General features: G+C 39.7%; 1 protein-coding gene across 8 annotated transcripts in view; it reads right to left on the bottom strand.

Moving 5' to 3' along the window:
* by (focal adhesion protein tensin) overlaps nt 1–24,085 on the bottom strand; it is an 826,913-nt gene that overhangs the window by 436,798 nt on the left and 366,030 nt on the right. For 7 of the 8 annotated variants that reach the window (XM_083142275.1, XM_083142279.1, XM_083142284.1 and 4 more), the window contains exon 2: nt 11,804–11,912. In XM_083142275.1, the coding sequence (XP_082998401.1) occupies nt 11,804–11,912 (109 nt within the window). Of the gene's footprint in view, nt 1–11,803; nt 11,913–13,718; nt 13,833–24,085 lie in introns of those variants that run through there. The other variant, XM_083142276.1, reaches the window with a different exon arrangement.

The following is a 24,085-nucleotide window of genomic DNA, read 5'->3' as shown; positions in this document are numbered from 1 at the left end:
ATAGTGTCATGAAGGAGAAAAAATGTTTCGTGGCTTACATATTATGAAGTCATTTTCCCGAAATGCAGATATTCGAAAGAATTTAATTTCATATTCCATGGAGTTCAAATAGCCGATTAGGATGTACCTTGTCATCTCTATCAACAAATTGCTTTACATTCGTGTCGATTGGTAAGTAGAACATTGGTGAAAATATAACTCAACCAACGCGTTGTTTACATTTTTCCAGTAAGCGGGAAACGAAAAGTGTCATATTTCACGCTTGCGAATTTTTGGGAGGTAAGTTGGACAACACGGGAGTGGATGTAAAACAATCTTTGAAAAATAAACGAGTATTGTCTGTGTGAATTTCCATAAAAATAATATTTGTAACAATGACAATATTAATGAATCTTTCAGGATAATGCATACACAATACTAATTCTCGCAGCAATTGTCATGTTACATGTTACAATCCATACCTGTGTTTTCTTCCGTATTGTCAATAAAAAACTCAAGGACAGGTCATGATCGACGGTTCATAATAGCCTTTAATATTTTCGCGACTACTGTACCAAATATCATAACAATTTTCTCATAAAAAGAAATGTTACAAGGAAAAGAATCAGACGTTGCAGCAAAAACCCCATTTACTTCCATTATAAGCAGTCGAACACCAAGCACCGGGGTCAACACCAGCGCCTCTAGCGGATCATTTTCTATTTCCAAGTTCAAGCTTAATGCCCATTCAACCTACCCACAATTCTTTGTGAACACTGTAATACATATAAGCACTATGCCTTGAAAACTGAAGCGGAAAACAGCCGGCTGTGTCTTAGCTCGGCGAGTTGTTCAGTTACAGAATGACGTCATTTTTAAAATCCACAAGGCTGAATACTTTTCTGTAGGGAAATCTGTGATAACTGGACCATAAATGTACACGGATGATTTTTCAATTGTGTTTCTTACATAGTTAGAGGAGGAAAAAAATAATTGTTTTTTGCAGGGTATAAACTTTGTTGTTGGGGGAAATCCCCCGCATCCCCTCCGTTAATTCGTACACTGGGTTTATGTATTTATTTAGAAAAACAAATGACTGACTTCAACAGCGAATTTCATGCATTGCCCTCACCCCATTCAATTTACCCAGAATTTTATATATAGGTGTGTACTAATGCCTGATTAAAAAATTAGGATGGGCGGTTCAGAGACAGGGTGATAAAAAATAATTTGCATCAAATGACATTAAAAATAAATCTTGTTTATGTATTTAGCACAAAGCCTGAAGTAGATACAATTATGTTTTAAGGTATAATACTCAAAATTTATATTCACTATGTGTGTGAAGGTAAATAAAGAAGAAATCCCTCAACAGTGGAAAGAATTCATAATTGTTCCTGTGTTTAAAAAAGGTGATAAAATAAACTGCAATAATTACCGTGGAATTTCTCTACTCTCAACAACATATAAAATATTATCTAACATTATTTTAACAAGACTAATCCCATAACTAACTAACTAACTCTCTAGCCTTCTTAAACCCGAAGGTTCATGGCTGCAGCAAGACAGGCCTTCCATCTTTCCCTATCTTGAGCAAGATCTATATACTCTTTTCCATCCCTACATATTTCCTTTAGGTCCATCTCAACGTTGTCCCTCCATCTTCGTCTTGGCCTTCCTACAGGTCTCTTACCATCAGGTTTCCCAACAAGAATCCTCTAAACTCCTCTTTCCTCTCCCATTCGTGCCACATGTCCTGTCCACCTAAGTCTTCTTGATTTAATTATTCTAACAATATCTGGACATGAATACAAATTATGTAGTTCTAAATTATGTAACCTTCTCCACTCACCTGTCTCCTCATCCCTTTTAGACTTCAACAGCGAATCCTATATGCTAATGAAATTATAGATGATTATCAATGTGGATTTAAACGTAACAGATCAACTACAGATCAATTTTTTCACATCAGACAGACACTTGAAAAAAAGTGGGAATATAATCAAAATGTCCATCAGCTAGCTATTCATTGATTTCAAACAAGCATATGATTCGGTCAAAAGAGATAAATTATATAATATATTAGTAGAGTTTGGAATACCTAAGAAGCTTGTTAATATGATAAAGATATGCACCAGTGAAACAGAAAGTAAAATTCGTGTGGGTATTAATGTGTCTGACAAATTTACAATTCATGATGGGTTAAAACAAGGAGATGCATTATCTCCATTGCTCTTTAATTTTGCCTTAGAATATGCTGTTAGGAAGGTAAAAGAAACTAAAGAAGGACTAAAATTAAATGGTGCGACTCAGTTGTTAGCATATGCAGATGATGTAGACTTATTAGGGGATGATATAAATACAATTAAGAATAATGCTAAAATATTTTTCAAAACTGCTAAAGAGATAGGTTTGGAAGTTAACAAAGAGAAAACTAAATATATGCTTACAGGCCGAAACCAAGTGTTAGGTAATAATCAAAATCTAATTATTGATAACAACTCGTTTGAACCAGTTTCCAAATTCAAATACTTAGGAGTAATATTAACAAATGAAAATTATATTAAAGAGGAAATAAGTAGGCTTAATTCATGAAATGCATGTTACTTCTCTCTCCATCAACTTTTGTCTTCTCGTTTAATATCTAAGAAACTAAAAGTTAAAATATACAAAACAGTAATTTTGCCTGTAGTATTATATGGATGTGGGTCCCTTACATTGAAAGAGGAACATAAATTGAGAGTATTTGAAAATAAGATCCTTAGGAAAATCTTTGGACCTAAAAGGTGAGTGGAGAAGGTTACATAATTTAGAACTACATAATTTGCATTCATGTCCAGATATTATAAGAATAATTAAATCAAGAAGACTTAGGTGGGCAGGCCATGTGGCACGAATGGGAGAGGAAAGAGGAGTTTACAGGATTCTTGTTGGGAAACCTGATGGTAAGAGACCTGTAGGAAGGCCAAGACGAAGATGGAGGGACAACGTTGAGATGGACCTAAAGGAAATCGGTAGGGATGGAAAAGAGTAGAACTTGCTCAAGATAGGGAAAGATGGAAGGCCTGTGTTGCTGCAGCCATGAACCTTCGGGTTTAAGAAGGCTAGAGAGTTAGTTAGTTAGTTAGTTAGTTAATGTGTGTAAAGGTAAGCGTAGGCATAACCTGGCGGAGGCAAAGGGGAGAGCTTCCCCCCCCCCCACAAATTTATGGATTAATTAAAATTTACACGTATTACAAATTTACAAGTAATAATTATCTAAGTTAGTTTATACTGTCTTCAATTTTTTTTTTAAAAAAAATCAATCATCGTTGTTAACGTTCCCTAGTTGAGCAATCTGGGAGAACATTCTCTTTGTGCACTTTATCTCAATATGGAAGTTCTTTTTTTGCCTAACTTTCACGGGGATATGTAATACGAAGTAAGAATTAACACACATTTGGGCTGATTGAAGATTTTTCCAAATGAAGCTTTTTGGCCACATACCCAGTGTGCGAATTAACGGGGGGCATGCCGGGGATTTGCCCCCACAAAATCAAATAAAATGTAATTGAAGGAATACTATTTCTTAACTCTCTCTGAACCGCCCATCCTAATTATTTCATCAGGCATTAGTACACGCTCTGATATATGAAATTCGGGGAAAATTGAAGGGGTGGGGGCAATGCATGAAATTCGTTGTTGAAGTTAGTCATTTGTTTTTCTGAAGAAAAAAAAATACATAAACCTATACATGGTTATTGAAACACTCATCTGAAACCTTATTTAAATCAAAGCTTACACTATTCTGAACAAAAGAAAACAAACTTGAAGGTTCTGGGACAAGTTTGAGTGTACAGGGAGTCCATAAAGTCCTGCAAAAAACTAAAACTCTATAACTTTTTAGCTGTTGGGTTTAACAATACACATGTTTTGGGTGAGAAGGGTGGAAGTTTAAAGTTTTGTTCTGCCCACACTGCTCAGTGACGCTTGCACTGGTAATCACGTGATCATGTGACTTAAGATGGCGTCCATCCAGGAAAAGGCACAGTGTGTTCTGTGGTTTGCAAAGTTAAAATCTTGTGTTTCAGTGCAGAGAATGTTCCAGACAACATATGGGAAACCACCCCCAGCAAATTCAAGTATCAAGAGATGATATGAAAAGTTCAAGGCAACGGGAAGTGTGTCAGATTTGCCACGCAGTGGAAGGCCAGGATCGAGTGACGATGTGATTCAGTCAGTGCAGGACAGCGTGCATTGAAATCGCTGAAACGAAGATCACTGGAACTGGGAATACCGATGTCAACATTACACAAGATCGTACGCAAGAAGGTGAAGGCCCGGCCCTACAAGTTAAAATTTGTACACGATCTGAAAGACGAAGAGTGTGACATGAGAATGCAGTTTCTTTACGAACAATTTCCAGGTAGATGGATTGGCCGAAGAGGGCCCACACCTTGGCCTGCAAGATCACCAGACTTAACATGTTGCGATTATTGGTTGTGGGGACATGTAAAGACCGAGGTGAATTCACAGAAACCAGCTAATCTGGATGACCTAAAAGAAATAATAAGAGATGTGATTCTGAATATCCCAGGAGAGCACCGTCAGCACGCAATTCTCGGTTTCACAAAAAGACTGCAACAGTGTTTGGACGTGAATGGGGCACGATTGGAGGTTTGGCGATGAACCTAACAAGCAGGAAATAAACTTTGAACCTTGCTGTAAGTACACACAAAATATTTTGTTAATAAACTTAATAGTTTTCAAGTTATAGAGTTTTAGTTTTTTGCAGGACTTTATGGACTCCCTGTAGATACGATCATTTATAACCTAATGCATGTCATTCGAAATGGAGCTGCATGTGGCGTATACGAAGATTTTAAAAAGCGCGTAACTTCTGAACCCCTTGAACAATCCCCAAAATGTTGTCATTTTTGTAATCAGCATCAAAAGATATATGAGTACACCGAATTTAATCAAAATCGGGTATAGTGGATGACATGGCCTGGATGATTTCACATGGAATGGTCCAGATCTATTGAGCTGAAATTTTAGGAATGGCCAACTGTGCCATTTCGACATCATGCCAATAATATCTACAGTTTGACCAAAATAAGAAGAATACCTTATTGGCGTTGTAGTCGAATTTCCATCCGCAAATGAACGGAGGAATCGTTGGCGATGCAATCAGCGGCTTGCATTGTTTCCGCGTTCCTGCGTTGACAAATTGTGCAGCACTGTCAAAGACAGGAGAGAAGGGGGAAGGGAGATGAGATACAAATGACTGTACACTTTATTTCATCAATTTGCCGGGGGCATCCTTATCTTGGTTAAGCTATAATTCGCAGCTCAAAAGAATATTGATATTCAAGGCAAAGAGAACTAGGAAGAAAATAGACGAGAGATATCACTACTGTGAATAGTTTGTATTTCTCTGATGTTAGCAAGACCAAGAATGGCTTCATTTTAATATACGCTTTCACTTCTTCAGTTATTTCGATGAATTCGTTAATTATGGTTATTTCAGTTGTTTACTATAGTGAATATGAAGTAATCATGTGATTACGTTGTGTCACAAAGGCTAAATAGTAGGATTTGAACATGTGACAAGTCATGAAAAATCGGAAGTTCGAACTGTGAATCAGTATTACTGGCCATACATAAATAGTTCATAAATATTATGTGTATACAGGGTGAATAAAAGAAATCAGGTACCATGCGACAACTAGGTGCAGATAACGAAAAATGGAAAGAGAAGAGAGGCGTTGGAAATATGTGGCTTTCAATGTAAGGCGTTTGAATTTTCAGGATGTACGCTGGTACGAGCCTCAGTGAGAATTGAAATAGCCTTGTTCCTACATGATTCGTTCTTAAAGGAAATATTTCATTCCTATGTTCACGCTTTTTCTTCGCTTCTATTCCAATTATCGTCATTAATATTTAAATTTCCTCTTTTAGGAGTGAAGCATGTGGCAACAAGGAAATTTCCGTTCTCACTAAGTGTATAGTCGTGAAAAGAAATACTTCCCCCATAAGACTACTGGTATTAAGGTTGTAAGGGGAGAAGTATTTTTTCCAGGACTTGTTACCAGTCTGGCCCCCCACACTTTACCTCCGCACTCGAGGTTCGATGCACTTCGTGTTTTCAGCATGTTCTAAATGTGTGAAATGTACTATAAATGATCAAAAATAATTAATAATTTCTAGAATGCACTTTACACACTTGCAGAATATTTAATATTGACAATACTCCTTTCTATCACTTTTTTCAGCAATTTCTACACTTGTGAAGCACATTAAACGTGAAGTGCTTCAAGAAAGTATTTGTAAAATGCAATATTTTTTACAGTGGAGAAATGTATTGGAATTTTTCCCTTGCAGGTATGCAACCCGCTTGAGTAAGGAAAGGGAAAAAAGACGCATTTGAACGTGTCACTCTACACACTAAAAGTGCATCAAATTTTTTGACTCCAACGACACGTTTTGGTGCATCAAACGAAATATCCACTTTAATGTGTCATTTGACACATTTATTTTGATGCATTTAGGTGCATCTTTCAGTTTGATGCATTTTAGTGAATCATTTGAGACATTTACTTTGATGCATTTAGGTGGATAATTCAGTTTGATGCATTTTAATGTGTCATTGGAGTCAAAAAATGATGCACTTTTGTGTGTCAATTGACACACTTTGAGTTCTGTGTGTACTCGGCTCAGATTTGTCTAGGGGTATCTTTCTTTGTACGACAATGCACGTGGGTTGCTACAAGTCAACATACTTATATAATTAACTACAAGAGACAACGGATAACCTTTGCGAAACCTTATTGCTATAGGGGATAAATTACCTTGTCCAGCATCTGTGAAATTATAAACGGAAATTTTTGGTATTTTCTATAAGTTTAATTAACGTAAAATTTGAAGTATATACATGTCGTATCCGAACGTTCATTTCTCTAATTATCGGGCCAAAACTCTAATTTTGATGTTGGAAAATCTCTATTGTTTGTACCTGGATGCTTTACATTTCAAGAATTACATGTGGAGTACGCTTGTCACAAGGTAGACTCGCGTTACTCCAAGAAAACGTCTTAACAGGCGCGAGGCCGCCCGACGTGTACATTTCTCAACCTCCACGGTGACAAGGCACTAGGCTGCCCGGCGCACCGTAATTACTTCAAAATAACGTCCAGTACAAACTACCATTTTACCTGTAAATTGGACACCAAGGCACTAGCTTGCCCGTCAATCCAATCTCTTACAGCATCCGTTTCGGGAGACCTGTCCTCCGGTCCTAGCTGACCGAAGCAAAAACAGCCTCTCCCTTCGAAGTCTCAGTTCCAACAGCCAACCTCCCCCACTCTCATCTGGGAGTTTATATACGTTTTGTTGGCGTCTGTTGCCAACGGCCCTTCTTTCAAAATTTTTAATCTTTAACAGCTAAACTGCCCGCCTTTCTTTTGAACGTTCGAAACACGAAGAAAAAACAGAGAGCTACATGTTATTTATACATGGAAAAATACGAACCTAAAAATGCATAATAAATTGATTTACACTAATCAGACATATATATGTTTATACACTTGATTACCCAATTAATTAACATATTAATAAATATTACAATAAGAAAAAAAACACTGTTGCCCTGACACGGGGGCAGGGTAACAGATTGTAGTCTCATTGGTTCATGTTGAAAATTGAAACACATTAGATTGAAACCCACGTAGTTCCAACAACTTTTCCCTCTTTCCATTTCACCCCTATCCCAAGAAATTTACTCATATATAACTTTCTAATTTTTTCTACATTTGTACTAGTGAATATGTAACCTTGAACTTAAAAATTAATAAATAAATTATGCCATGATCATAAAGAGTAATAGGTAGATTTTAAATCCGCTTTATGTGCAGGCAGGCTAATCCGGACTGACTGGACCTACAGTTTAAAATGGGATCTGAACTACTATGTGGACCACACCGGGTATTACAAGGCGATGACGTTACCATTACGCTATCGGGAGGTCCCAACAGTTCTAATGTGTGTTGACAAATAAGAAATTGGGTTTAAATTAGTTGTCAAGCACTGGATCTAATGAAACCTTGTAGTTTCTTCAGGAAAACATCATTAAATTAATTTGGCAACAAGTTCTGATTTTAACTGGCATATTGCAATTTGAGAACCAAAATATTTCTATTACCAATTTATAGGCAAACAGTGGATTATAGTGCTATATACTTCGGAAAACTGACGTACAAGTAATTTGATTCCAATTTTAAGAAAATATGTATCGGGAGAGACTCTGGTGGCCCTGTATAATTGATGCCTTGTTCCGTTATTGGATATCAGTCCGCGGTTGAAAATCACTACTAATATTTCCAAGAAACCTTTTAATTCGATCTATTTAGAAAGGTAGGAGGGTAGCTACGCCATGGCTTTGAACGTCAAATCTACATTGGCGACATCATGCGGCGAGCACGAAACTAGCCGAAATGGGGATCCCTATCTACACCAAAAAGTGGGGAAAATGTTCGATGCGTGAATAAAATGTATATATTTTAATGGGGAAAAAACGAAGTTGACAAAAATTCAAGCAATGCCTCCCCAAATAAGGATTCATTTCATAGCAGTGTTGTTAAAGGTCCAGGAATATTAAATAAATTCAATTCAGGTCCAAGATAGAAGACCGGCAAGCGTAAACGGGTACTGGACCGTAAATAACCTTCTTATCTGTACAGTATTACAATTCGGTCCAGGAACCTTTCTTCCGGATGAATTTAAATGCGGTCCAGGAACCTTATTGCAATGAAACAATACGCAACTTGGACCGAATTTTAACTGTGGGAGAAAGAAAGTTTCGGTCCTGTTGCGGAACCCAATAGAACCCATTAGAATTTATGGATTCCTGGACCTTCAACAACCCTGTTTGAAGAAGAGCTCGAGTGAAATCGGAGAAATTTATCTGACGTGATCAAAAATATGACCCATAAGCTTTACACTCTGCGGAACGACAGCGCCAACAGAAAGTAAACATGACTGCAACATGCTTACGTTTAAAAAAAAAAATAGAGGGGGTTAGTGGATGTTGTGTGTCATCAACCAAGCTAAAGCACACTCGGCGCGTGCAATTTACGGTCTCCGAATTGTCCCTTCCAGCACCCTCTCATGACGCACTGTAGGCACGCGTGTTCACTCTCACCCAATGAATCTTCCCGAGGTAATTCACTGTTTTACGTGATACGCCTGGTTAACTCCCCCCCACTCGGGCTTGAAGAGGATGGACCACATACTGTGGCTGCAAAATCCTGCAAACGACAACAAACAAAGCTCATGCCAGAGTTGACGAAATGGGGAAAACATTCTCACCGAGTTACGGTCGTGGGAAGTTGCCGTAGAAAAGTGGCGTGCCCAGGAATTTCGTAACATTTAGTGATCTCTTTGTAATTCGAACAGATGTTTATTCCCCTTGAAATCATCAGTCGTCGCTTTCATATTTTGCTGCAAAAATATGGAGTGCCCTACCTAAGAGAATGTCGAGCATATCTATAATAGAATCTTACCGTAACGAAGTAAAGAATTTTCTTCTAGCAGAGCAGAGATTGTGTTCAAATACTATGATGTAACTTGTATGTTTATGTTATGTATTTTGTCTACATCTTTTTTTTTATTCATTTATTTTATTTCTATATTGTTGTCTTTTCACAATTTTGTACCATTTTATTCATACATTTATTACAATTACTGTATCAATAGCTTCTGTAACTAAATCGTACATTTTATTGTACACTGTATTAATACTGTAACGACATCTATGTATAAGAAATGTAAATTTAAATGTAATCCATGACACGGGTCAGGTGGCAGAACAGTCTCAGGCTGAACCTCGCCCACGCAAATAAAGAATTTAATTTGAATATATGTTTACATGTTTTTGTTAATTCGAATTTTTCTTCGTTTCGCCTTGGAGTTCGAATTAAATAGAGTCCACTGCATAATGATTGTAGGGATGGACGATATCGGAAATTTGATATCGCGATATATCGTCAAGAAAATATCGTCACAGACGATACGATACAATTTTTTCCCGTCTCCACGATATATATTGCCAAATATCGGACGATATATCGCCGACACGATATATATCGTGACGATATATCGTCTAGTTGATATCGCCTGGACGATATTTTTGGAATGTCGCGATATATCGTCTGCACAATATATAACCTAACACTAGTAGTCAGCAGTAACGCACTTAGGGCGGAGTTTTCTCACCGAAGTGACAAGCGACAAGTGGCTTCCGGGATGGAGTTGTGGTAACGTCGTCGCCTTGTAATCAAGGGGATCCGGGTTCGATACCCGGTGGAGGTATATAGTGGTTCGGATCCCGTAGGTCCATTCCCAATTAGCCATTCTGTGCATAAAGTGGATTTAAAGACAAACTCAAACAACGAGACGTGGGAACCTCAAGTTTGTATAAATTCAATGCGGATTCGCGAGAAACAGACCGGGGGACACAATGCATTCAGAGAGACTTCAGACCGAACCGACACGTGACAGGCGACAAGCGACACGTGTAGCTTGGAAGCGAAACCTCAGTATTCAATGAAACCATGCAAACCAAAAAGACACGACAAGCTGCAATTGTCGCTTGCCTGTTGATCGAGTGGACCTTTTCTCGTCGTGTCGCTCGTAGTTTGTCACTTCGTGTGAACTCTACCTGTCGCGCGTCGCGTCAGACCGAAGCGACACGTGTAGCTTCGAAGCAAACTCTCAGTAATAAATAATAACATAATATTTCGAGACGAAGCGATACGACTTGTAGAAGAAATTGACATGTTATATTTTGCTATTAACACAATATTAAGGAATTTTAATGATGGTGTTCATCACTTCTTCCCATATTTCATAACTTGTCACATGTACAAATCATACCATTTAGGCATTGCGACACAACGTAATCACATTATTACTTCATATTCACTACAGTAAACAACTGAAATAACCATAATTGACGAATTTATCGAAATAACTGAAGAAGTGAAACCGTACATTAAAATGAAGCCATTCTTGGTCTTGCTAACATCAAATAAATACAAGATGGTCACAGTAGTGACATCTCTCGTCTATTTTTTCCCTAGTTCTCTTTGCCTTCAATATCCCAGCGTTTCATTTTTGTGCTGCTCCTAGGCTATAGCCTAGAATAGCTAAGTGGCAAATTCCCCCTTGCGTACGTGTAAACATATATACATCAGCGTCTAGAAGACTTGAAGGTGAAGAAAACTCCAAAAATAGTATTGTTATCCTTTATGTATGCAACCACAGGAACACAGTTGCCACTGGCAAAAGGAAAAGAACAATTTCAGCCAGACAGTAACCACTTCCAAGAAGAATTATGAGTATCCTGCAAGTCTGAAATAAGCCATGCGCCTACATAGTGTTGCGTGACACGGGCAACAGGGTTTTGATAAATAGATTTAGTTTCTACAGATAAACACAATTCGTGACCACGACAGAATGTTCACCGTCAATAGATGTCGCCATGATCGCCTGAAAGTTCAGAAACCTTTTGCAATAGCAGCAAAGGTTTCATGTTGTACAAAAGCTAAGCTGTAATCGAGTACAAAGAAAGGTTAATACTGCGTAAGCTTCTTGGAATTGATACATTGATTTTGGCTTCAAGGAATACCTGCATATTGATGGCTTTCATGGAAGTTTATGTAAAAACTGAAAGTAAGCAAGCTACATAGAAGTGGTAATTGCTTATCATTTACTTTGACTTCCCGTAAAGCTTAAAACAATTGCATCTTCTGACAGTCTTCTGCAAACACGTTGAAACTTTTCTTACCTCGACAGCAGCTCCCCTGTTGGTGAATGGGTTGGTGGCAGAGGTTGCATGGCCGGGCTCTCTTGAAAACTTTGGTCTTGAATGTGTGGTTCTGGGTGTCGGCGTCCGGCTGCAAGACAAAAGAGAAACAACATTAGACAATGGATCGCGAAACAGAAAACTCAGTAATATACAAACATCATTAAAGTTCTAGGTACTGTATGGTGAGGTACTATATGAACAGGAAGGAATATCTCAGGTATATTGAACATGTCACGTGTTTATAAACAGTTGGAGTGCATACGATAATGTTGATTTAGTGACATTACGAAATATGTAATTATCAAATATATATGTACACGGTGTATACACTAGGGATGGCCAGATCCGGATCCGGGTGGTTCCGGGGACCCGGATCCTAAAATTTTTCGGATCCGGAATTTTCTTCTTTGGAAAGTAAGAATGTGTTTATAACATATTGTTACCTGCCTGCTAATATACATATACATACATACATATACATATATATATATATATATATATATATATATATATATATATATATATATATATAGTGTGTGTGTGCGAGCGTGCGCGATTGTTAGTCTTACACTTTGTAATTATATAACACTGCATATATTACGTATAATGTTTTATTTTAATTTTTAAAACTGTAACTGTAGAACAATTGTATAATTTTTGTATAACATTTCTATGTTAAATGTTAAATTTCTATTTGTTAAATGTGTTAAAGGTTTCATCCTGGAATGGAATGTCTCACATTTACGTGTGCTTCCATTTCCAATACATTCGAATGAATACATATTCGTTTCAATGGCATTTACAAAATCACCTCTGACATTTTATGATAAACAAGTAAGATTACTTTTGTGCACGAGTGTGTTAGCCGATGCGTAGCAAAGTATTTTAGGAACAACACTTGAAAAAAAAATCTTGTAGGACTAACTAATGAAAAATTTCTTTGTAATCTAAGATCATAATACCTTTTAAGGTGTGGTAATATTATAATGGGATTGAGATACGAAACTCACACTTAGGCCGGGACTCGAACCCTGGAACTTCGAAAGTCCTCCGGTTAACGCGTTTGACCACCGAGCCGGCTCAGTATGTTTAAAACGACTGAGAGACTATTCGATAAAAATATCGCATTTCGAAGTTCACTTGCAAACTTTCCTGTAATTTGAAATGTTAATGCTTGATTGATTGGTTTGTTGTATTGTGCATCTTTTTTTTTTACCACTTTTGATTAAATGGCAAATATAGGGACTAAAAGTGATACGCTGAGATTTTTGAAAGGACAATCACCAACACACAAGAACAGGGCACAACACAAGCTTAACAGATAATTATACTGGCTGCGATTCCAGACGTCATAACCTCGTCAGTCTGCAGAAATGCAGTGCACGTTGTTAATTACTAGAGTAATTAAATCAAGAAGACTTAGGTGGGCAGGCCATGTGCACGAATGGGAAAGGAAAGAAGCGTTTACAGGCTCCTTGTTGGGAAACCTGATTGTAAGAGTCCAAGACGAAGATGGAGGGATAATGTTGAGATGGACCTAAATGAAATCGGTAAGGATGGAACAGATTGGATTGATTTTGACCAGGATAGGGAGAGATGGAAGACTTGTGTTGCTGCAGCCACAGACCTACTGGTTCAAGAAGGCTATGCGGAAGAGTGGCTCATATTTGGGTTCTTAGGAGAAAGTCACCCTTACACTCCTTACAGGTTAATTGACAGCATGTGATAGATATAATATATTGTGAAACGACGTCAGAAATTGATAATAATTACTCTCTTCTCAAAACTGGAGCAGATAAGTTTTCTGCAGGGGACTGCGCCCCTCTGGACAGAGGTTCTACGCCACTGAGCTAAGGGCAAAATAATAACAATACTTTTTGAAAACATCACTCACTGCATCACTTTCCTTGCTGGAACTATCCACGCTCTCCAACGACAGTGCCGTTCTCATCTTGCCCCTGTTCACACGCAACCACGCACTACACAATTACAACCCCTCCGGGGATTCTCTTCACTTGAACACGGGTAACACAAGGGGGAAGAAAAAAACGCAACACTTCATTTAGTTGACGTCTCGCGCGCCAGAAGCGCTGCGGTCGCCGATTAAGCTGTTGCACCGACTCTTCCCCCCTTCACACTCGCGACCATTCGCAATCCGACACACACACGTGTGAGCGTGAACGCACACGCGGGGCAAGATTGTCCAGGTAACGATGACACTGTTGCCAGGTCGAACCGGGTGACCTTCAATGGAATACTCCAAGTCACTTAGGAAGGCGTTGTCCACGTAATGTACATACAACGAGGCGGTTTGCATTCATCTAATGGTTTGATTTCATGAGTCCAAACTGTCTCTGTTTCAACCTATCTTCCTAGTTCCTCTATTTCCTTCTGTATTGATTTTTACCGCAATTGAAGAGTGGCGGCCGCCTCCCGTGGCGGAGTGGTTAGCACATCGCGCTACGACGCCAGGGGTCCCGGATTCGAATCCTGGCCTGGCCATGGATGTTTGTGAGTGTCCATTCAACAATATCATCATATCATCACCATCCTCATCTTCGCAAATTAGTCAAAAGTGGCACAAAAAGCGAAGTAAAATAAAGCAAATCAATCAATTGAAGAGTGGCTACTGGAACTCCCGGCGCCACTGGAAAGTTTTCAGACACCACACTGGTAGTATTAAATTTCGATAAAAATCTTAAATATGCCAGTTGATATATACGCCTGAAGATGGCAATTCAAAACATTTATAGTAATATCTATATAAGCAATGCTATTTGCCAACTGATTTATCTTTTTTAGAACGTAGTGATTTGAGAATAATATTTGCGGAGGAAACCGCATTGTATATTCAGGGAAAAAATTTACAGGGCATGAGAATTTGTAGATCATTTTCACATTCTATGTAACTGGCTAATTAAAATTTTGTTATATTTTTATCTTAAAATAATTGTGTCTAATTTCCACAACTAGCTCTTAATCTATAACGATTTATTCGACGTGGTCTTAAGTCTTTAGTTTTGAGTGCATCACCATTACTTCATATATATGGTCGAACTATTTTATTTATTATTCAAGTTTCTTCCGAGTTGTGCGCAAGGTATCGAGTCAAAATTTAAATATTTTCTTGTTTCTTCTCTCTCTCTCTCTCTCTCTCTCATCCTGTCTTCCTTTTCTACCTCTCTCTTTCTTGCAACTCTCTCTCCTGTCTCTCCATTCTATCTCCACCTGAGGGGTGTATGGTGTAACGCTTAAGGGGATGACTAGCGTTGCCTTGGGTAATATCTGTCTTTCTCAAAAGACCCAAATGTGAACCTCACTTCCACGTAGTACACCCTGGACTCCATTTTGCACACTAACGAGGCTCTGGCGTCTGAACTCACAGCCAGTGTAATCCTCTGTGAGGCCCCTGTGTCGTCCATGTATGTGATCAAAGGCGGGGTTCGTGGAGGTCATACCCCCCCCCCCGCCCCAAATATTCCTAAAAAAAACGAACGTCAAAGGTAAGAAAACATGGCAAAATAAAGACACTACCAAAAGAAAGTATACGTAAGCCCCTTTCGAAAAACCTGAGCACACCACTGCGGATTATGCATGTGAAATGCTAAAATTCAATTTGATGCTTTTTTTTTGCTGACTGTGAAAGTCAGCAGAGCCGAAAGCTCTGACTGTTGAACTCCAACGGCAAAGGCTTTTAGACAGCAGTATCTACCTGGATGAAAATAGATCGCAAGGACACCCTAATTATTCGTCGCTTCCAAATATCTCTTCATTTACAGTAAAAGTGTGAATGTGCTCTTGAATACCAAGAAAGATTTGTTGTGGTTTTGTTATTTAGCGACGCTTTTCTGCCACTTTTGGGTAATTGTGACGATGAGGATGAGGGATGATATGATGAAATTGATGCCCATGCCGGGATTCGAACCCTTGACTCCTGGCGTATCAAAGAGAGAGATAGATACAAAAGTTACCGCCTACTGTTCTCCATTTGCCCTCGCAAAATCCACACAAGGTCACACATGTGATCGGTTTGCCATGGGACTAACATGACAGGAAGTTGACAGCGAGTCTCCTATTTGCAGATGGCAGCAACATACGTGCTACTCAAGACGCAATACGGAAAACACACGGTGAATAGTAAAACGTCCACATACTCTACTGCGCTGAGTGCATTTGAGAGCGCAAACAGATGACAATGAATATGCCGAAGGTTAAGCTGGGTTTGAAGTGTGACGGAAGTTCGGACAAACTCACGACTTGACAACAGTGCCTGGCAAGGGAGGTGTCTGTTCTGCCCACACTGCATTTTGGCTCTCCAGACACTTCCTTATATGAATGAATCGAATATGCACTCGGTCGCATTAAGAAAGGTCTGTGCTTTAAGACTTAATTACCATCCTGGATGCTCATGACAATATTTCTGTAGGAATTGTTCTCTGCTTTCTCTAGTGCAATGATTGCACCTTAATGAGCATCCCCTATTTCTAATACTAGGTAAGGGGTTTATTGATGTGATTTATTTTAATTTGCTTTTCTGCAACTTTTAATGAGCCGCGGTAGCTCAGTTCGTAGAGCATCTTGCTACCACGTGGAACATCCGGCGTCATTTCACCGTTTCTGTGCAGCTCTGAGGCCCACCCAGCCTCATAATGGGTACCTGGGAACACCCTGGGGGGTAAACTCGGCCGGGCGTGATTCTGATCACATCATTCCATCTATGGCCGATATCAAGAATATGTGGAGCTCCACATCGCCAATATGCCTTCATGGCATGTGTGCACACACGCACAGGGTACCTTTAACTTTTTTCTGCCACTGTTCGCTAATCGCGACGATGATGAGTGATATGATGAACGGACACTCACAAAGAACACCCATGCCCAGGCTGCGCTAACCACTACGCAACAGAGGTCGGTCAAGTAAGGGTGAGTGTCTGTAGTTTCCTTCCAGGTAGTACCATGAAAAGAAACTAACATCTATGGGGCTGATGCCATATTGAAGACCTTATCATAGAGCTGGAACAACGGACACAGCAAAAAAATTGGATATCATACAGGTCCTTTAATTCACTTGACATTATACAATAATGGCTCAGTCGGTAACGCGTCTGACTACCATGCTCAAGGTCCCGGGTTCGATCCCCGGCCGGTTCAAATCCGGGAACTTTTCTAACGATGGAAGCGGACCCGGCGCCCACCCAGCGTCGAATAACATGGGTACCTGGGGGAAACCCTGGGGGGGGGGGGTAAAGGCGGTCAGGGGCGTGATGCTGATCACATCACCCCCACTCACGACCGGATCAAGAAAGTGTCGGGCGTTACCCCCACACCCCCTATACGCCTTCATGGCGTGGTGCTATGCACAGGGGAGCACTTTACCTTTTCTTTAGGAGAAACCTCACAACGGAAAAAGCAAGGGAAATTCCAGTCCCTACATATCTAAATAAAGAATCGCGGAGATAATTCAAACGTCAATTGAAAGATTTAGATGGATTGGTATCGTCGATATGGATGTTATCAGTATCGTCTATATCAATATAATCGAAATCGTCGATTTCGATACCATCGGTATCGACTTCGATGTTTTCGATACTCGATATATCGACTTGAATATCGATATCGAACGCCGATATCGAAAATCGATTTGGTTCTCGAGGCGGGTGATCGATTCCACGTGGGCAATTGTTTCAACAATGTCACCGCATGGAGCGATTCGGGAGAAGAGGTAAAGGCGGCTCGAGCGTGGTGCTGACCGCATCACCCCTGCAAATGGTTGGGATCGTGAACGTGTGGTTCCTTATCTCCACATCACTCCCCAACCTCATGTGCCTCCATGGCATGTCCAAAGACGACCTCTACCTTTTCATCAGAACATAACTGTACATCATGTCTAGATACAACAATAGATGACACAATAGTTTAATAAGCTCACGAAGTATTGCGAATATCTAGACAAAGTGAAAGCAAACTACACGAGGATTCATATGGATGCTCTAGAAGAGATTCTAAATAGATATAATAAAAGGAGATGAAGATTTCAGAATTTAGAACAACAGAGGTGTTTTTCGAAAGGACAAAATCTTCAACGTGTCCTCATTCCGTTCATGTGTTTTTCTACCCCATCGGAAGTTTGGTATTCCCAAAAGAACAAGTAAAACAATACTCCGATAAGCGTAATGCTAGGCTTCCTACCCTTCCTACAAACCCTCCAGCGCAATTTCGGGTCCTCGTGCTCTTAAGAAGTAAGATAACGGCTACATTTCAGTCTCCAGAAAACAGAAGTAAAAACTAGCTAAGTCATTTAACTTTCTGTGTACACCGCGCACCATCACGCCACACGTCCTCTTCCCTGCTGGAATCCTGAAATTGTATCTCTGGGCTCCTGCCGATAGAGGATAAAAGGTGGTGCTGTTTCTTGACGAAGGATAATGTATTTCTACAGAACATAGAGATTTATATAAACAATTGCTGTTACATTGCTAAATCTCAAATTAATAATGAGCAAAAAGTCAAGTTATTGCTAAATGGAAAAAAGCTGAGTATCGTTTAGATAAGTCTCCGTGCAAAAAATCGCATCATGCTGATGTTTACGAATAAAACTACAAATTTGTGATCTTGAGTGAACCCTGCTCGAAAAGGTTTATAGTATAGTAACATTTCGAAAACTCAACATGCTTATCCTTATAACAACAAAACGTTTCGAGTTCTGCTGCCGTTACTTAAAGAAACACTACTAGCGTACTTTCTGTGCAATAAATGTTTGAAATAAGGGAAATACTTTATGCTCACCCTATACCATTCTGAACTTTCTTTTATCTTATAAAACGATTAGGAAATAATTAATTTGCTAATTATTGCACATTATGTTACGTCGGAGTAGTTTAAAATTAATTTTGAGTAATAGAATGAGAGGAGGCATCAGGAGGGGACACACTAGGCCAAGGTTCATCTGTTTGCTCAACTATTGTGTTAAAAATATAATTATGTATATGGTCTCTGATTTCGGTGCGTGCCCTGCTTAATCTTGGATCATGGAAGCATGGACGTGAAATTTATCACACTTTAAAGCGACATTGAATTTATATAATCCGTGGACAATAATCTTGTATGGATTACATTACATAAATATCGCCATATATTTTTATTTGAAGAGGTCACCCAAATCTCCAGTGGTCCCTTTCCTACGCCAGAAACTATAGTGCCGCAATTGTTGACTTCAGCGGCACAAGAGTACAATATTACTTCAGTTTATAATTGGAATGAAAGTAAAATACCAATAGTACAGTGCGAAATATTATTGGTGAAAAGCTTTGAATGCCAAGCACGTGTAGTTTCAAGAACGGTCCTACCCTTTAAGGAATTGTTGGTTTCTAATTTGCAAAACTTTATGTAACACGCCTCCACGCTCTACCCACGGCAAACAATGCTGCTGGAACGTTACGTCACACGAGGACTCCTTGTTGTCATTCGGCATGTCAGTCCAGTTAAGGATTCGCATTCGTTCTTTCCAGTCAAGTTATCCCAGTGAATTGATGGATTGTACGATAAGAGTCTTAACTCTATAGTGCATTTCCAAGGGATCGAAATGGACCGGAGCGGACCGGAACGGCGTTCCGGTTAGCGCAGCGCGCTACGACGCCAGGACTCCCGACCTGGACATGGTTCTTCTTTGTGATGTGAGTGCCCCCTTCATTAATTTCATCGCATCATCACTCATCCTCACCTTCGCGACTATCCGAAAGTGGCAGAAAAGCGAAGTAAAATAAACCAAATCAACCAATATCGCAATTACAGAACTCACAGCAATTGGAAGCAACAAACAATGTTTTCCCGGTCCCTCGAAAGAAGGAAGACACTACAACCTAGATAAATGAACATATTCATGACATTTTGTCACTTTCTTACCCTGAGAATTTAAAAACGTATATTACTAATTGCTTTAATGAACCTCGTTTGCTTTTAAACGCATTAGTAAAAGATAAAACGAAAAAGTTACCAGAAATAATTTGAATGTGTGCGAAGGGAACAAGAATATTACACCCTTCCTGAACTTCAACCAAAACCTGTTTCTCAGAGCCATCTGTGGTTAACCGCCGAAAGCTTGCGAGACTGTTTAACAAATTCCCTACTCAACAACCCACCGTTATATTTATGGGCAACCTAATACCTTCCTTGATGCAATCTGTCGGAGATTTATACAGAGTGCAGCACCTCCTGCTTCAAGTGGCAGCACATGCTGATTGACGAAGTAACTCGATCCTCAGACGAGCTCCGTATGCCGCTGGTGACGTCATAATATATATTTCCGTCGTTAGCGGGAAGGAACCTCATAAAGGAAAGCACTAAACAGAAAATGGTGACGTCATTGAGGTAAAATCCATCTACTGAGATACGCGAGTATATTCTTGCACGCTTCTTGCATGATTATACGAGGCCAGATCAATAAGTAAATCAAAATCAGGCTTAAATGTGCTTTTGTATAAGTATGGCATTGGTATATTATGCAAAGCCCAAAAACTAAAAGGACATCAACCTGTGACATTTTCAAAACAAGTGACTCACGCGGGGCTTGGAGAATATTTAACCCTTAGCTGATGAGGTGGATTTTTGGGGACATAGTTGGTGAGGTGGGGTGAGACAAACCCAGAACGAAAAAATGTCCCCACAAAGGAATGGTTGTGAATATATTTCAAAAAATAAAATAATGAATGAAGTTGATTTTAATTAACATAACCACATCACTTATTTAGACAAAACATTACAGAAAATACACATAATTGCTATTTTCTTTCAAAATGCAAAATGAAAAGCAAAAAACGCACACCTTCACATTTTTTTAATTTTTGCAGCTCATAAGGAAGGAAAAAATCCAAATTCTTACAAAATATTGATTATTAGGACATAGATATAAAGAAAAAGAAAAATATTCTACAATCAGATTACACTGATGCATTTTTCATGCAGTTTATATTGCACAAAAAATGTTACGTAAGTGGTGAGGTGGGGTTTTGTCCACCCCACTCTGTATATGCAACAATATTTCACCGGACTGTTTACACAGGTCAACACAACCTCATCCTTGCACAGCTGCTAGAGAACTGACTGAAAGGTACTCAGCATTCAAGGTATCAGATGTGATTAATATGTAAGTACAGTTACTTCAAAATATTCGTGGGGTAGCTCAAACCCCACCTCACCAGTTAAGGGTTATTCAAGTGGCTTTATTCTTGGATTAACGAATGCATTTATAGAGCAGTACATGATCATTAGATATTAACTTCGGGGTCAAGGGAGGGGGTCACTCAAACCACAAATTTTTAGCATTATAAAAAAGGGGTATTTTTGTAACCTTCTGGTAACTCACGGTCATGGTGTTCAGTCTGGTTTTTAAGTTCACTTTATGCACAGTAAGGCTAATCGGGACTGGACCATTACATCGGAAAAATTAACTGTAAAACACTACTTGAATGAAACACTCGTTTTGTAAACTAACATTTAGACATATAATTTATTACAAGAACAATTGCTAATGCGAATCATTTAATTTACAAATATTCTTATTTTCTAAACATAGAATTATCTTGGTTAACGGTTGTTCTTTGTTGCTGGTATAAGAACATTAAATCCAATTTGGAAACATGGCTAATTTGCGGAACACAGTAATTTTCAAATACTTCCGAGAATTGAATGTAAAGAATAAGCACCAAGCCGTACGCCGTGTGACAGCCTTTTGCTGCAAGTGACTCTGTTGCTGATATTGGGTCCGTGGGAGAGGGAGAGGAGGGGGTGTACCGGTGAGTTTAATTTTTTGTTACTTTGGACCATAATATTACAACTATACAATTGTACGTTTGGCTCTAGCTGAAATGTTACCATAGCACTGATCTAACACATCTAAGAACATTTCGTCGACCACCGTGGCGGTGTGTTAGCACAGCGCGCTACGTCGTCTGGAGTTCCGGGTTCGAATCCCTGCCTGGGTGTTCTTTGTGAGTGCGTTCCTTCATCAAACTCATTCTCATCGTCGCGATTAGACGAACTAGGCAGAAAAACTATATAAAATAACCTAATTCAATCAACCCCAACATATGTCGGATCCATTCTTTGTTCGGATCTGACCCCCCCCCCCTTTCAGCCCTGAGTACGGGCCTGAATATGACCAAGAGTTCCATGCCTTTAACGATCTTCCGAGGGCTTTCGATACCGTCGTGAACACGTGCTTTCCAAACGGCCAACGAGCACTGGCATTAGAAAATGGAGCTGTTTGCAACGAAAGTGTAGTGGAGTTGCCATCAGAACTGGGAGCACACGAACTGCAAAGATGAAGAGTTGCTATGTCCATCACCGCTTCATCTCCCAACCTGCATCTTATGTTACTCTCCGATGAAATAACTCTGCCCACCTGGAGGAGGTAAAGCCGCAAGAAGACGCTGCTGATTGACGGACTGGGATGTGGGCCAACAAACAAACCTGCTTTTGCGAAACTTGAGATCCTTGTATTTCTTCCGAGTCTTTAATGGATCCGAGCTTAGTCAGACCTCTTTGACAACTTCCGTCAGTTACCAGCGTTCGTCATTACAAGTTCATTCTCAAAAAAAAGGCGACGGTTATCAAACAGTTTTCATACAGAACCTTCTTAAAATTTACTCCTTTCTATAATTTTCTGCCGACCTCTGGTGTTCTTTGCGAGTCTGTACTAGGGGTGGCCAGATCCGGATCCGGTTGGTTCCGGATCCTAAAATTTTTCGGATCCGGATCTGCGGATCCGGAATTTTCAGATCCGGATCCGGAATTTTCAGATTCGGATCCGGATCCGCGGATCCGGAATTTTCAGATTCGGATCCGGATCCGGATCCAGAACTTTCGGATCCGGTACTTTCAGATCCGGATCAGGTACTTTTGGATCCGGATCCGGAATTTTCGGATCCGGATCCGTTTTGCCATCCCACATGCGCTTCTTTGGAAAGTAAGAATGTGCTTATAACATATTGTTACCTGCTAATATACATATATATATAATATACATACACATATATATATATAGTGTGTGTGCTCGCGTGCGCGATTTGTAATTAATTAATACACTTACTTACTAGGGAGGTCTAAGTCTCCCCCTCCGATTTCCATGAAACTTGGCAGGTGTATAGAGCCCCCCCCCCACCTCAAATGTCAAGATGAGGAGAAATTGAAGTGGGGATCTGACCCTGAAACCACGTAAATATGGCATAGGAAGAAACAGGGGGCATACGACCTCTCTATACACCTGTCAAATTTCATGGGAATCGGAGGCGGACACAGGGGTCAGATGATTCCCACGGCAATTTGTCCTAATCTTGACATTTAAGAGGAGGTTACCCCCTAGAACAAATTTTTTTCCGAAACAAAAAAACACGTATTTCTTCATTTGGGCCCGTTTATACACACACCTGCCAAGTTTCATGGAAATCTGGGGGGGACACAGGGGTCAGATCCCCACTTCAATTTGTCCTCATCTTGACAATTCAGTGGGTTTCGCACTGTAAAACCGTTTTTTAGCTGAAACAAAAAAAAAACATGTGTTTCTTCCCTTGGGCCCCACTATACACCTGCCAAGTTTCATGGAAATCGGAGGGGGACACACAAATCAAATGCCCACTTAAATTTGTCCTCATATTGACATTTGAGGGGGGGTTGCCCCCTAAAATCGTTTTTTAGCCGAAACAAAAAAAACACGTATTTCTTCATTTGGGCCCGTTTATACACACACCTACCAAGTATCATGGAAATCGGAGGGGGACACAGGGGTCCGATCCTCACTTCAATTTGTCCTCATCTTGACATTTGAGGGGGTTTTGCCCCCTAAAACCGTTTTTTAGCTGAAACAAAAAAAAATTCTTCCATTGGGCCCCACTATACACCTGCCAAGTTTTATGGAAATGGGAGGGACACAGGGGTCAGATCCTCACTTCAATTTGTCCTCATCTTGACATTTGAGGGGGTTTTGCCCCCTAAAACCGTTTTTTATCTGAAACAAAAAAACACGTATTTCTTCCATTGGGCCCCACTATACACCTGCCAAGTTTCATGGAAATCGGAAAGACACAGGGGTCAGATCCTCACTTCAATTTGTCCTCATCTTGACATTTGAGGGGGTTTTGCCCCCTAAAACCGTTTTTTAGCTGAAACAAAAAAACACGTATTTCTTCCATTGGGCCCCACTATACACCTGCCACGTTTCATGGAAATCGGAAAGACACAGGGGTCAGATCCTCACTTCAATTTG

This window comes from Lepisma saccharinum, chromosome 20 (genome assembly GCF_977018435.1).
Source record: "Lepisma saccharinum chromosome 20, izLepSacc3.1, whole genome shotgun sequence".
Lineage (NCBI taxonomy): Eukaryota > Metazoa > Arthropoda > Insecta > Zygentoma > Lepismatidae > Lepisma > Lepisma saccharinum.
The sequence above is the reverse complement of the archived record's forward strand: the minus strand, read 5'-3'. Positions and strand labels throughout refer to the sequence as shown.